Source organism: Giraffa tippelskirchi, chromosome 11 (assembly GCF_054371585.1).
Source record: "Giraffa tippelskirchi isolate mGirTip1 chromosome 11, T2T-mGirTip1v1.2.pri, whole genome shotgun sequence".
In the NCBI taxonomy this organism is placed as follows: Eukaryota; Metazoa; Chordata; class Mammalia; order Artiodactyla; family Giraffidae; genus Giraffa; species Giraffa tippelskirchi.
Window position 1 is genome coordinate 63,083,388 of NC_137285.1, and position 14,548 is coordinate 63,097,935.

Genomic DNA, 14,548 nt, shown 5'->3' on the forward strand with positions numbered 1-14,548 from the left:
AGCAGATATGGATTCAATCCCTGGGTTGGAAAGACCCCCTGGAGAAGTGAATGGCCACCCACTCCAGTATTCTGGCCTGGAAAATCCCATGGCCGGAGGAGTCTGGCAGGCTACAGTCCATGGGGTCACAAAGAGTCAGACACAACTGAGCAACTAACACAGATACACAATGACTTATTTCACTTTTCAAAAATATAGTGACCACTTCAAAAGTGTGTGAAACTGGGACTTCCATGGTGGTCAAATGGCCAAGACTCTGAGCTCCCAATGCAGAGGGCTCCGGGTTCAATTCATGGTCCCACATGCTACAACTAAAAAAAAAAACGATCCCACATGCTGCAACAAAGATGGACGATCCCAAGTGCCGCAACTCAAGGCCTGGGGCAGCCAAATAAATAAATAGATAGATAAATAGGTTTTCTTTAAAGTGTTTGAAACGGCAACTAAGGCAGCAAGAGGTTGTTAAGGCAGAGCAATAACTATTAGCCCTAGCTAATAATTGTTCGTTTACCTCTCATACCGCTCTCTTCCCACTGTGCCTCAGTCTCACTGGCCTCCTGGAACCTGCCAAGTGGTTTCTCACCTTGGGCCCCTGCTGTACTCTGATCCTTTATGCCTGGAATGCTCTTTGCCCCTGTTTGTGTGGCCAGCTTATGCTCATCCTCTGTGCCTCCGCTCAAATCTCTCCTACACAGAGTAGTCCTGTCTAGCCCACCATCTGAGGCAGAGCACCTCTGACACCCAGTTACCCACCAGCACACCTCTGTCTTGATTTCCTTGACGACATTCACAATGTTCTGCCTGCCTCCACCTGTGTGTTTGCTGGCTCTCCTGAGAAAGTGAGCTCCCCGAGGGAGAGCCGTGTTCCTCTTTATACCGCCGGCACTAAGCACAGTATCTTACACGTGAAAGCGTACATATCAAAAGGGACTAGCCAAATAAGGAAAAGCAAAGGCTCCTTACTCAGCACTTGCTGAAACAAAGAGTAGGACCATCACGTGTGCTTTGTCAGAGTCAGGCAGACGGGCGGGAAAGCTCTCAGTGGAAAAAGGAGGAGGCTTCAGGTATGCCCTGATGGGGAGTGTCTAGCTGGGGAGCAGGGAGGCAGACTAATGAGAAGGGAGACATTCCATGTGACTGCCCAGGGGTGCAGATTTGACTTTCTCTGGTTGGTCCTAAGTTGAAAGCAGAGACAAAAATTACAGAAGCTGTCAGGTATAACTCCTAGCCTTTTGGGGCCACTTGTTGCAGAAGTTATCATTTAGCTTTTTGGATTATTGCCAGATGAGCAGTGTGACATATAGAAGGCTGGCTTCTTGGTTGTTTCCTCGTGGATACAGGGGTTGGTCTGAGATGTTTCCTCGTGGATACAGGGGTTGGTGTGGGTTGTTTCCTCGGGGATACAAGGGTTGGTCTGAGGTGTTTCCTCGTGGATACAGGGGTTGGTGTGGGTTGTTTCCTCGTGGATACAGGGCTGGTGTGGGTTGTGTCCTCGTGGATACAAGGGTTGGTGTGGGTTGTTTCCTCATAGGTACAGGGGTTGGTGTGGGTTGTGTCCTCGGGGATACAGGGGTTGGTGTGGGTTGTTTCCTCATAGATACAGGGGTTGGTGTGGGTTGTTTCCTCGTGGATACAGGGGTTGGTGTGGGTTGTTTCCTCATGGATACAGGGGTTGGTGTGGGTTGTGTCCTCGTGGATACAGGGGTTGGTGTGGGTTGTTTCCTCGGGGATACAGGGGTTGGTGTGGGTTGTTTCCTCGTGGATACAGGGGTTGGTGTGGGTTGTGTCCTTGTGGATACAGGGGTTGGTGTGGGTTGTTTCCTCATGGATACAGGGGTTGGTGTGGGTTGTTTCCTCGTGGATACAGGGGTTGGTGTGGGTTGTGTCCTCGGGGATACAGGGGTTGGTGTGGGTTGTTTCCTCGGGGATACAGGGGTTGGTGTGGGTTGTTTCCTCGAGGATACCGGGGTTGGTGTGGGTTGTTTCCTCGTGGATACAGGGGTTGGTGTGGGTTGTGTCCTCGGGGATACAGGGGTTGGTGTGGGTTGTGTCCTCGGGGATACAGGGGTTGGTGTGGGTTGTGTCCTCGGGGATACAGGGGTTGGTGTGGGTTGTGTCCTCGGGGATACAGGGGTTGGTGTGGGTTGTGTCCTCGGGGATACAGGGGTTGGTGTGGGTTGTGTCCTCGGGGATACAGGGGTTGGTGTGGGTTGTTTCCTCGTAGATACAGGGGTTGGTGTGGGTTGTTTCCTCGGGGATACAGGGGTTGGTGTGGGTTGTTTCCTCGTGGATACAGGAGTGGTGTGGGTTGTTTCCTTGTGGATACAGGAGTGGTGTGGGTTGTTTCCTTGGGGATACAGGGGTTGGTGTGGGTTGTTTCCTCGGGGATACACGGGTGGGTGTGGGTTGTTTCCTCGTGGATACAGGGGCTGGTGTGGGTTGTTTCCTTGAGGATACTGGGGTTGTTTTGGGTTGTTTCCTCGTGGATACAGGGGCTGGTGTGGGTTGTTTCCTTGAGGATACCGGGGTTGTTTTGGGTTGTATCCTTGTGGATACAGGGGCTGGTGTGGGTTGTTCCTTGGAGATACAGGGGTTGGTTTCTTGGGCAGATCGTGGTTCAGAGTTCTATTTTTAATGGTCCAACCATTGTACATTTTAGTGTTCAGCTTCTCAGAAGCCAATAGTACATATTTTTGAACAAGTGACCAGACACCATGCTTGGTTTCTCACCCATTTCTCTGTGTAAAGTAGGTTATGGTTATTTTCGTTCTATAGATAAATAAACTGAGAACTGACCAGTTTAAGTCACACAGCTAGTTGACACATCATAAATGCTAGACTCAGAGGAAATAACATCCTGAGTTTTTGGTAGCCAAAACAAGAGAGACATTGTGTATTACATTTTTAATTATCTAATTGAAAGTGTAGCAGGCTATCAATAACTCTAGATTTTCTGTGCACTGTACTCCTAGGGAGCGTTACCATGTAAGTTTTGTAAAGGGAGCTTGAAGGGTGCCTTGTTATAACCACAGCTCACATGAGCTCTTAGTGAATGCTAAGGCTGTCTCCTCCTGGGGCCCACATTCTAAATACTAGTCTGAGAAGGTGTCTCCATCACATACAAGAATTTCCTTAAAGTGTAGTCCTGGCATGGAACTTTCTGGAGATCTGACTTGATAGAGTAGCACAGTTTTAGAAACATTAGGAGACTGCTGTAGACATGGGTCCAAATTTGGGGTGTAAAAGACAATCATGTGGAATGATAAATAATGGTAGCTAAAAAGATTACATCAATAAGGAGTGCCAAGAGTGTCGTGGAATTCAGGAACGAGCTCCCAGCTCAGAACAACTGGAGCATCGCGATGTGCCCATGGTGGTGGAACACTGGTGGCTACAGAACACAGGGGTGAGTCTGGAGAGAAATTGTGATGGGCTAGGGGTGTCATCAAGGAAAGGTCTGACCTGAACTCCATAAGCAGTGAGGAAGCATTCAAACCTTTTAAACAGGAGATGGGTATGTTAGTGGCATTGTGGAGGAACAGAGTAGCAGAGATTGGAGGCTGCAACACCAATTCTGTTTGGTATTGAGTTGTCCAAATGAGAGATGATAACAGCACAAGAAGAGCATTAGTGCATTTGGAGAAGAAAGGATGAATTTCAGAGAAAGGAGTAGTCTTTTACTTGATAATCTGTGTGTGTGTGTGTGCTCAGTCATGTCTGACTCTTTGAGACCCCATGGACTGTAGCCCGCCAGGCTCCTCTGTCCATTGAATTTTCCAGGCAAGAATACTGGAGTGGGTTGCCATTTCCTTCTCCAGGGAATCTTCCTGACCCAGGAATCAAACCCACATCTTTTTTGTCTCCTGCATTGGCAGGCATGTTCTTTACCTTTGGTGCCACCTGGGAAGCCCCTTTAGACTCTACCCCCCACAAATAAAAAGGCATATACTAAAATATGTTGAGCTAAGCTATTAAGATGGTGAGAATTTGAGCAGTTCAAATTGATCATATGAGTCACTTTTAAAAAATTATTTTATTTTGTCATTGTGTAGAACAAGTTCCTAAACCACAATAAACTAAAATTACATTAGTAACATGTTATAAAGAGACATCAAATCTTTCTAAAAAGCTTATAATTATTTAACCAAAGACAATAGAAAAATTAGACTATTTACAAAATATTGAAAGTGGAAACTTTATTAAATGTATAAGATAAAGTCATATCTATACTCGGGAAATTTTATAGGTTTAAGTATTTTATTTAAAAATATTCCATTTCAAGACGTTAGGAAAAGAGCAATAAAATAAATATATGGAACACAAAAGAAACGAAAATAATAAAGACAGCCTTGGAGAGTTTGAAAATCCTGAAACAATTGTGTTGATGAATAAATCCAAGAGCTGAATTATTTTTATTAATTAAATAATATGATAGAGCACCAAACAGTAAATATAAATTAATTGAGACTAATAAAGAGATAAAAAGATTTTAAAATTAGCAAGTCAATTCTCTGCTAAAGACTAAGGTATTGAAAGCCTGAATGAAATAGATCATTATCTAGGAAACTACAAATGATCAAGGAAACCCAAGTTGACCTAAAACTTCAAAAAAAAAAACTGGTGAAAGTTAATTTAAAACTGAATGCTTTCGGGACTTCCCTGGTGGTCCAGTGGCTGGGACTTTGCCCTCCCAGGTGGAGGTGGGGGGCCGTGCGGGAGTTGGGGTGAGGCAGATTCCATCCCTGATGGGGAACTAGATCCCATATGCAACACTAAGACCCAGTGCAGCCAAATAAGTAAAAATATTAAAAACAAACAAACACTGAATGCCTTCAAACTTGTAAAACAGATATGATTTTATGTATACTTCTGAACCATAAAAAAGGTAGGGAGCTCCCTAATTCACCTATGATATACTCATAAATCTTGACACCAAAATCTAGTGAAGACATAAGAAGAAAACTTTGAGTCACTAAGTTTATGAAAGTAGCTGTACAATTCTTATTTAAATACCCCAGCAAACTTTCACCATGTAAGAGCACCTATTAAGAAAAATATGAATATCACAAAAGAAAGTGAGCACAGAACTTTAAGAAAGTCAGAGGAGATATGAACATTTGATAATCGGAGGAGGAAATAAATGTTAAGCGTCACAAAGAATTCTTCAAGACTGTTTTCTGATCATGCCTAAGCAATAGAGACCCTTGGATGCCACAGGCTGCTAAGAAGAAACACTCGCAGAGATGCTAATTCCAGCAAAGGTAAAGAAGCCTTTGGGTGAAACTTTCCCAGGTTTCTCTACCAAATATATCACATCAAATCACATTGAAAATTAACTCTGAAGAGTCAGATCCTCCTGGAGGTGTTTTGAGCACTTTATTCTGAGTCATTAGGATTCTTTGGAATCGTAATGTTACAGGAAGGGGGACCTGTTCCAGGGCCCAAAACTGGGCTCTTGTCTAACACTCAGAAATGAATTGTCTGAGGAGGCACATGTGCTGACAAGGCAAGATATTTTATTGGTAAAGGGCACCGGGTGGAGAGCAGTAGGGTAAGGGAACCCAGGAGAACAGCTCTGTCTCATGGCTTGCAGTCTTGGGTTTTATGGTGATGGATTAGTTTCCGGGTTGTCCTTAGCCAATCATTCTGACTCATAGTCCTTCCCTGGTGGTGCACGCCTTGTTCAGCCAAGATGGATGCCAGAGAGGATTCTGGGAGGTGGTCGGACATGTGGTGTCTCCTTTTGACCTTTCCCGAACTCTTCCGGTTGGTGGTGGCTTATTAGTTCCGTGTTCCTTAGCAGGACCTCCTGTCATAAAACAACTCATGCAAATGGTTACTATGGTGCCTGGCCAGGGTGGGCGGTTTCAATCAGTGTACTTCCCCTAACAGTAAGATGTGTAAACCAGCAAGAGGCCTTGGAAAATTAACCGCGCTTCTTCAATCATTCCATTGTTCAATCATGGATCGTAGGAGTTCACTGCCACTGCTTTGAAACAGGGGTCCTCATTGCATATTCAAGCCAAATGCATGCAATATTACAGATAATTGGCTGCGGTTAATTGCCATGGGTAAATCTTTAAAAATAATTCAAGCATCTGAAGGTTAATAAAATCGGGTACTTAACAATGAAGCAGGATGTTGCCGTCATAAACTGCCTGGTGCTGATTAGCACAAGTGGATGAAAGCCTGTCATTTACTCTAAGTGCTGTGACACTATCTGTCTTCTAATTAAACTGCCACCGCTGCATTGTTCAGATACAAAGAAAAATGGGAATAATGGTCAGTGATTTAAGAGGTTCTTTGCACTTAAACCAGACATTTGAGCTCGTGCCTTAAAGTCCCAAAACACAAATAATCCTTAAGCCCTGTTGCTGCTGGCTTAGGTGCCTTACTAAGGAGGATGTTAAGAGGTGTGAAGGAGAGATCCTCATGAAGAATGCCTCGCTAAGAATCAGCCCCCACTTCCAAAAGCCTCTGGATTGGCTGCAAGGCCCTGACATCCTTTAAAGCTTGTTATTATGCATATAGTCCTGCCATCCTCTCTTCTAATGAACCCAAATGTTGACTACCTGTCAACAACTACAAGCTCATCCGGGCCACCCAGCCCTGGGAGCACCAGGGTTATCTCACCCAAGATGGATGAGCTCTTCTGAGTCTCTCACTCCTATAATGAGGTCTCAGCTTGAGTCAAAGCTGTCAGAACCCAAGGACAAGCATTAGAGAATAACTAGTTGTTGATGTTTCAAAATGATTTCAGGGCCTTTACTTCCCAGGAAACAATTACAACTCGGTACCAGGGACAGTTACCCCGGTCTGCTGCTGTCTCTTCAAAGATACAATTTTTTTTAATTGAGGTAAAAATCATTTAACATAAAATTCAACTTTCTAACTACTTTATTAATTTTTTAGATTTTTACTTGATGTGGATCTTTTTAAAAAGTCTTTATTGAATTTGTTCCAATACTGTGTTTTATGTTTTGTTTTTTTGGCCAAGAGGCATGTGGAATCTTAACTCCCTGACCTGCACCCTCTGCATTGGAAGGGGAAGCCTTGACCACTGAACTGCCAGCGAAGTCCCTATTTTCATCACTTTTTATTTTGGCTGCACTGGATCTTCGTTGTGGCGAGCGGCGGCTACTCTTTGTTGCGGTGTGTGGGCCTCTCATTGCGGTGGCTTCTCTTGTGGAGCCGTAGCTGTGGCATGTGGGCTCAGCTGCCCCACAGCATGTGGGGTCAAACCCACAGCCCAGGGATCAAACCCACATCTCCTGCATTGGCAGCTGGATTCTTTACCACTGAACCACCAGCGAAGTCCTTTTAGTATATTAAAAAGGTTGTGCAAACATCACTACTATCTAATTCCAGAAGTTTTTCATTATATCCTCCAAAGAAACTGTGTACCTATTAAGCAGTCATTCTTCATCCCCTCCCCACCGCCCCAACCCTTGGCACCCGTCACCTGCTTTCTGTCTCTAAGGATATGTCCATTATGGACATTTGATATAAATGCAGTCCTACAATATGTGGCCTTTTGAGTCTCAGTTCAGTTCAGTTGCTCAGTCGGGTCCGACTCTTTGCGACCCCATGAATTGCAGCACGCCAGGCCTCTCTGTCCATCACCAACTCCCGGAGCCTACCCAAACCCATGTCCATCGAGCTTCTGTCATTTAGCATAATGTTTTCAAGGTTCATCTATATTGTAGTGAATATTAGAACATCATTCGTTTCTTTATGGCTAAATAATATACCACAATTCATTTATCCATTCATGAGTTGATGGATATTTGAGTTGTTTCCACTTTCCACTTTGAGCTGCTATGAATAAAGCTGCTGTAAACATTCATGTACAGTTTTTGTATGTACATACATTTTCAGTTCTCTTGGGTTGCTGGGTCATATGGTAGAGTTGAACACTAGCAAAGTATGAGAGTTCTGGTTTTCCATATTCTTACCAATGCTTGTTATTATCTGATTTTTTGAGTCTAGCCCTCCTAGGTGCTGTGATGTCTTATTGCGGTTTTGATTTAGTGGCTAATGATGTTGAGAGTATTCTCCTGTGAAAACTGGCCATTCATTTAGCCTCTTTGAAGAAATGTCTGTTTAATTCCTTTGACAATTTTTGGATTGGGTTCTTGAGTTACAGGGTTTTTTTTTTATATGTTCTGGATACTACATCCTTATCAGATATATAATTAGGAAATATTTTCCCCATTCCTTTTACATTTCTGTTACTGCCCTTTGATACACAAGTTTTTAATTTGATGAAGTCCAATTTATCTTTTTTATTTTGGTTTGTGCTTTTGTGTCATATCCAGGAATCTGTTGCCAAGTCCAAGGTCATGAAGATTTAACCCTATGGGTTTTTTCCTAGGATTTTTATAGTTTTAGCCCTTACATTTAGGTTGTCAATCTATTTTGGGTTAATTTTTATATATGGAGTGAAGTGAGGTTTCAGCTTCATTCTTTTACATGTAGATATCCAGTGGCTTTCACATTATTTGTTGAAAAAACTGTTTCCCTCATTGAGTGGTCTTGGCATCCTTGTCAAGAATCAATTGACCATAAATGTATTGTTTTACTTCTGAACTCTCAATTCTATTCCATTGATCTATATGCCTGTTCTTATGCTGGTAACACACACTTTTAATTACGCTAGCTTAGTAATAAATTTCAAAATTTAGAAATATGAGCCTTCCAATTTTGTTCTTCAAACTCTTTTTTAAGATTGTTTTGGCTATTCAGGGTCCCAGTGCAATTCTCTATTAGTTTAGGAATAGCTTGTTCACTTCTGTGAAAAAAGAAGTTAGAATTTTGATAGCTGTTTCATTGAATTTGTAGATCAGTTTGGGGAATACTGCACTCTTAACAATATTAAGTCTTCCAAGTCATAAGCATAAGATATCTTTTCATTTATTTCCATTATTCTTTAATTTTTTCAACAATCTTCTGTAGTTCTCAGTGTATAAGTCTTACACTTTTTTGGTCAAATTTATTCTTTAAATATTTTATATTCTTTTGGATGCTATTATAATGGAATTTTCTTAAATTCATTTTTTGATTTTTCATTGTTAGTGGATAGAAATACAACTGATTTTTGTTTGTTGATCTTGTATCTTAAAACTTTACTGTTAATTTGTTAGATCTAATATTGTATGTATGTGTGTGCCTATGTGTATTCTTGGGGATTTTCCATATATAAGTCATCTCTGAATAGAATAATTTTTACTTCTTTTCCAATTTGGATGCATTTTATTTATTTTTCTTGCCTATATGCTCTGGTTAAAATTTTCAGTACATTGTTATAGAAGTGGCAAAAGTGGACATCCTTTTTTTGTTTCTGATCTTAGGGAATTACCATTAAAGAAGCTGTGGGTTTTTTGTAAATTCCTTTTTTCGAGTTGAGGAATTTTCCTTCTAATTTGATAAGCAAGTTTTTTATCATGAAAGGATGTTGGTATTGTCAATACTTTTTTTGCACTTGCTAATATGATCATATGGGTTTTCTTCCCTTCATCCTATTACCATGGTGTATTACATATATTGATTATTGTATGTGGACCACGCTTGCATTTCTGAAATAAATTCCACTTGGTCATGTGTTTAGTCCTTTTAATATGCAGCTGGATTAAGTTTACTAGTATTTTGTAAAGGATTTTTGCACCTATATTCACAGGGAATATTAGTCTATAATTTTCTTTTTCCATGATGTTTTTGACTTTGATGTCAGTATATTACCGGCCTATTTGAATGAATGAATGTTCCCTTTTCTTCTACTTTTTGAAGACTTTGGGGATTGGTGTTAATTATTCTTAAATGTTTGGTAGAATTCACCAATGAGGCCATCTTGCCCTGAACTTTTCTCTGTTGGAGGTTTTTTGCATATTGATTCGTCTCTTTACTTAATATAGGTCTATTCATATGTTCTATTTCTTCTTTGAGTTAGTTTTGGTAGATTCTGTGTTTCTAGGAATTCATCCATTTTATCTAGGTTATTTAATCTGTTGACCTACAACAGTCCATAGTATTATGTCAATTTTGTTGATCTTTACAAAGAACCAACTTCTGGTTTCATTGATTTCTCTATTGTTTTTCTGTTCTCCACTCTGATCTTCATTTCCTTTCTTCTGCTTGCTTTGGGTTTAGTTTTTCTTTTTCTAGTTCCTTCAGGTGGAAGCTTAGGTTTATTGATTTGAGATCTTCTTTTTCAATGTAGACATTTACAACTATAAAATTTGCTCTGAGTACTGTCTCTCAAATTTTGGAATGTTGTTATTTTTAAATAAAAAATCTCAAGCTATTTTTTAATTTCCTTTGTAATTTTTGCTTTGACTCATTATTTAAGTATATGTCATTTAATTTCCACGTTTGTTAATTTTCCAGATTTCCTTCTGTTACTGATTTCTAATTTAATTCCATTATAGCCAGAGAAGATACTTTATATGATTTCAGTTATTTTAAATTTATTGAGACTTTTGTATATGGTTTATTGTGGAAAATGTTCCATGTGTACATGGCAAAAATGCAGCGTTATTGAACAGAATGTTCTATATGTGGATGTTAGATCAAGTTGGCTTATAATGTTTTTCAAGTTCTCTACTTCTTTACTGATCTTCCATCTAATAGTTCTATCATTATTGAAAGTTCAATATTGAAATCTCCAACCATTATTATTGAACTGTCCATTTCCCCCTTCAGTTCTGTCAGTTTTTGCTTTGTTAATAATTGTCATCTCTTCTTGACGGATTGACCATTTTGTCATTATTAATGTCTTTATTTAATTGAAGCATAGTTGATAGTCCTTTTCTGTCTGTTATAACAACTTTTGTCCTACAGTCCATTTTGTCCAATATTAGAATAGCCACTCCAGCTCTCTTTTGGTTACTATTTGCATGGAATATCTTTTTCCGTCTTTTTACTTTTAACCTAAAGTGAGTCTCTTATAAACAGCATACAGTTCATACATTCAGCAGTATTATTTATTATATACCTACTATGTGTAAGGAATTACCTAGGCTCTGGGTTGAGAGTGTTTCAATGCTCAGTAACTTAAAATCTTATAAATATTTCATAAAAGCGATGTGAATAAAATTGCTTTAGTGGGTGCATTTACTTTATGAAAATATCAATCAATCTGTGTTAGGATTTATGCCATTTTTTTTGATGTGTGTTATACTTCAAGAAAAAAATCCTCCCCCTTCAAAGTGTTTTGAGAATTCAATATTGGAAGAAGTTATTTCCAGCTGAGAGAATAAGGGGAATGCCTTCACAAAGAAACTTTCGGGCTTTATGTTATATTATTACCAAGAGTTCATCTTTAATCAGGATAAAGTGGTGTTATTTTCAAGTAAGCAAATGATATCATCATCGTTATCATTGCTGCTACTGCCTATTAGGAACTTACTGTTTGTCGGTGCCAGGCATCATCTGAGTTCTTTGTGCAGATTACTCTCCCGAATCCTCATAGCAGCCCTGTGAAGTAGGTTAGTAGGTTGCACAATTGTTTCCATTTGACAGAAGGAAAATTGAGACACGGTGAGATCATGTAAGTGGTGGAGCCAGGATGCAAAGTGTTCTGTCCGGCTCATCTCTTATCCAAACAAGCCGCAGTTCTCACGGTGCCATCCAGGAACTCTCATGGGTCCCCAGACCGCTTCAGGGGATCCACAATATCACAACTGAATGATAATACTAAGCATTATTTACCCTTTTCACTCCCAATCTCTCAAGAGCATACAGTGGCATTTTCCAGAGCCTGTATGGCATGTGCTGTCAAGACAGACTGAACACAGAAACAGACATGAGAATCCAGCTGTCTTCTGGGAAGCCAGACCCCGGAGAGATTTACAAATATGGAAAGCGGTGCCATTCTTCTCACAGAATTTTCTGTTTTGCAAAATACACTTTTCATAAATTATATTATTTATGTTCACATTTAATGGGGCTGAGTTTTGCTTTTGATGAATTAATATTTGGAATGTTTCTCAGTGTCCGTTTTTAATATAAATAGCTGTAGATATAACTCACATAAACGAAAAGCATTTCGAGTGCTCAGTTATTTATAAAGAGTGCAAAGGAGGCCTGAGAACCACACACTGCACTGCTCTGCCTTAGGGCAGTGGCCAAGTACAGCTGGGTTTGTGACTTAACAGCTGCTCTAGAGTCCGATCCACCTCTGTTTGAGACCTGGCACACAAAAGTTTATCTTTCCTTTTCTCCTGTGAAGCTGCATATTGTATTGTCCACATCCTGGGGAGGCTGTGAGAGTGAACTGAGCAGGTGCGGTGAAGCCCCAGTGCCTGGTCTACACTCAGCCAGTGGCAGAGAACTGGGAAGTGCTCTTGTGTCGCCCGCAGGTGATGGACTTTTACTGCCAGTCCTGTGAGACCGCCATGTGTCGGGAGTGCACAGAGGGGGAGCACGCAGAACACCCCACCGTCCCCCTCAAGGACGTGGTGGAGCAGCACAAGGCTTCACTCCAGGTGCAGCTGGACGCCGTCAACAAAAGGTATGCACACCTCCCTCCGCGCTCACGACGGGCCGCCTGTGGCCTCAGGATTTCATGTCCCAGTGGGATAGAAGGTTCAGGTCACCTAAATAAATTCTCCTTTGATCACAAGTCTGTGGTCATAAACTAGTGAGAGATAAGGGTGATCCGCTGCCCCTTGGTAAAATTCCAATCCCCCTGCTTTTCTTTCAGTACCTTTGTATGATTCAATGAACAAAATATACTCAAGGAAAATGCTCCCAGATCTCTGAAATGTGTGCCTGAAACCAGGCTGTCTGAGAGCCTTTCTTAGCTACTGTTCTTGAGTCACTTACAGTCCATTATGCCAATTGTGACAGGCTCCTCTCTGCTTGAGCCCAGCAAAATGGTCCCAAGCAGTGACTGCTCAGTTTTCCTTCTGCTTCCTTGCCTTCAGGCTCTTTATTTGGCAAGGAGATGAAGGAACAGGGTAGCTGTGTGATGCATGAGAAAGATCAAAGGGAGGAAATAAACAGCCAGCTGAAAATAAATCTTTACCAATAGTTAAAGTGAGAAAAGTGTGGCTACTCTGTACTAATTAAAAGAATTTGGAAACTTGCAAGAACTTCACAGGAAACTCTGGGTAAGTTTTTCATGTGACTGGGGGAAAAGATATAGCTGTCTATTTAGGACAGTGGTCCTCAGCCATGGGCCAGGATATCCCCCAGGGGACATTGGCAATGTCTGGAGACAATTTGGTGTCACAACTGTGTGTGGGGGAGGAGTAGAGGAAAGGATGCTGTTAAACATCCTGTAATGCATAATAATCTTTTCCATTTTGCTGTATCATAGGATTTTGAATGCAGCTGTCTGTGCTACACAGTAGGACCTTGTGCTTGTCCACTGTAGAGTATGCCTGATTTAGAGTGGGAGAAAAAGCCGAGGGGTTCTGAGAGCTTCGAGGTTTTGTACCATCAATTATTAAAAATAAATGACTGAGACAGATTGAAATAGACATGGATCCTCAAAATCTCTTTTCTCAAAGGCAGTAATTATGGCATGTCTTATCATCCTATTCTTCAGTGATTACTTTTTAAAGATGATGAAAGGCATAGAAAATGTTTCTTGACAAAATATAGTGTTTGGATAGGTTTTTTTTGTTTTTTTTTTTACTATTTCCCTGTGGATGTTACTAGAATAAGGACCTCTGACAACTGTCCTCCAGGCTCCCAGAAATAGATTCTGCTCTTCAGTTCATCTCGGAAATCATCCATCAGTTAACCAACCAAAAGGCCAGTATTGTGGATGACATCCATTCTACCTTTGATGAACTCCAGAAGACTTTAAACGTGCGCAAGAGTGTGCTGCTCATGGAGCTGGAAGTCAACTATGGCCTCAAACACAAAGTAAGACTCCAGCCATTCTTAGGACGTCCCATAGGAGGCTTGATCCCCGGCCTCCCTGACGCCAGCTTACTGTGTTCCACCAGCAGCAAAGGGGATTCAAATGGGTTCTTAAGTGTCACTGTCGTTTGGTAAAGAGTAGCTTTTACTTAACAGCATATTTTTTCCTGTTTCCAGCTATGTTTTCCTTCCTGTTTTCACCAAAACTATGATTCTGTGGCCTTAAGTACCACTTTATAACTTGACTATATAAAAGGCAAGGTTGAATATATAGTAATACTTTCAGGATTTAGGGTTAAACTGGATTGTTTTCCTTCCTTAATTATAATGTCTAATAGTCTCTTGATGACTCAGCCACACCAACCTGTTAGTCAACTTCAGAGTGAACCGTGACTGCAGCCTCTGTTTAACTCTGCCGTCCCATCACAAAACCAGGGATGAAAGCTTCTGATTTTCAGATGTGGAGCTTTCATTTGTCTGGTTTCTGTTCCTTGAGGTGATGAGAGGGGAACTTTGAACATTAGGGAAAGAAACTGAGTAATGAATACTTCAGATGTCAGGCATAGCACTCTGGCTGCCAAGCTCTCGGGGACGTTTCTGCTCACCCCCAGACACATGATCCCAGAAATATGTGTGTGGGAGAGATGAGGCGAGGAGGACGGGAAAGAGAAGGGGCTGA

The 14,548-nt window shown here is 41.2% G+C and overlaps 1 protein-coding gene and 1 long non-coding RNA gene across 14 annotated transcripts in view; one reads left to right on the forward strand and one right to left on the reverse strand.

Moving 5' to 3' along the window:
- The window catches only part of TRIM2 (tripartite motif containing 2), a 179,389-nt gene that overhangs the window by 132,199 nt on the left and 32,642 nt on the right, over nt 1-14,548 (forward strand). For 11 of the 13 annotated variants that reach the window (XM_081543676.1, XM_081543667.1, XM_081543677.1 and 8 more), the window contains 2 exons: nt 12,357-12,508; nt 13,692-13,872. In XM_081543676.1, coding sequence (XP_081399802.1) covers nt 12,357-12,508; nt 13,692-13,872 — 333 coding nt within the window. Of the gene's footprint in view, nt 1-2,858; nt 3,407-12,166; nt 12,280-12,356; nt 12,509-13,691; nt 13,873-14,548 lie in introns of those variants that run through there. The other 2 variants (XM_081543678.1, XM_081543679.1) reach the window with 2 other exon arrangements.
- LOC145526890 (uncharacterized) lies at nt 5,497-12,960 on the reverse strand. Its single transcript, XR_014069280.1, has 2 exons — nt 11,405-12,960; nt 5,497-5,823 (listed from the first exon to the last, which is right to left on the reverse strand). It is a non-coding gene; the product is annotated as an uncharacterized LOC145526890 (long non-coding RNA).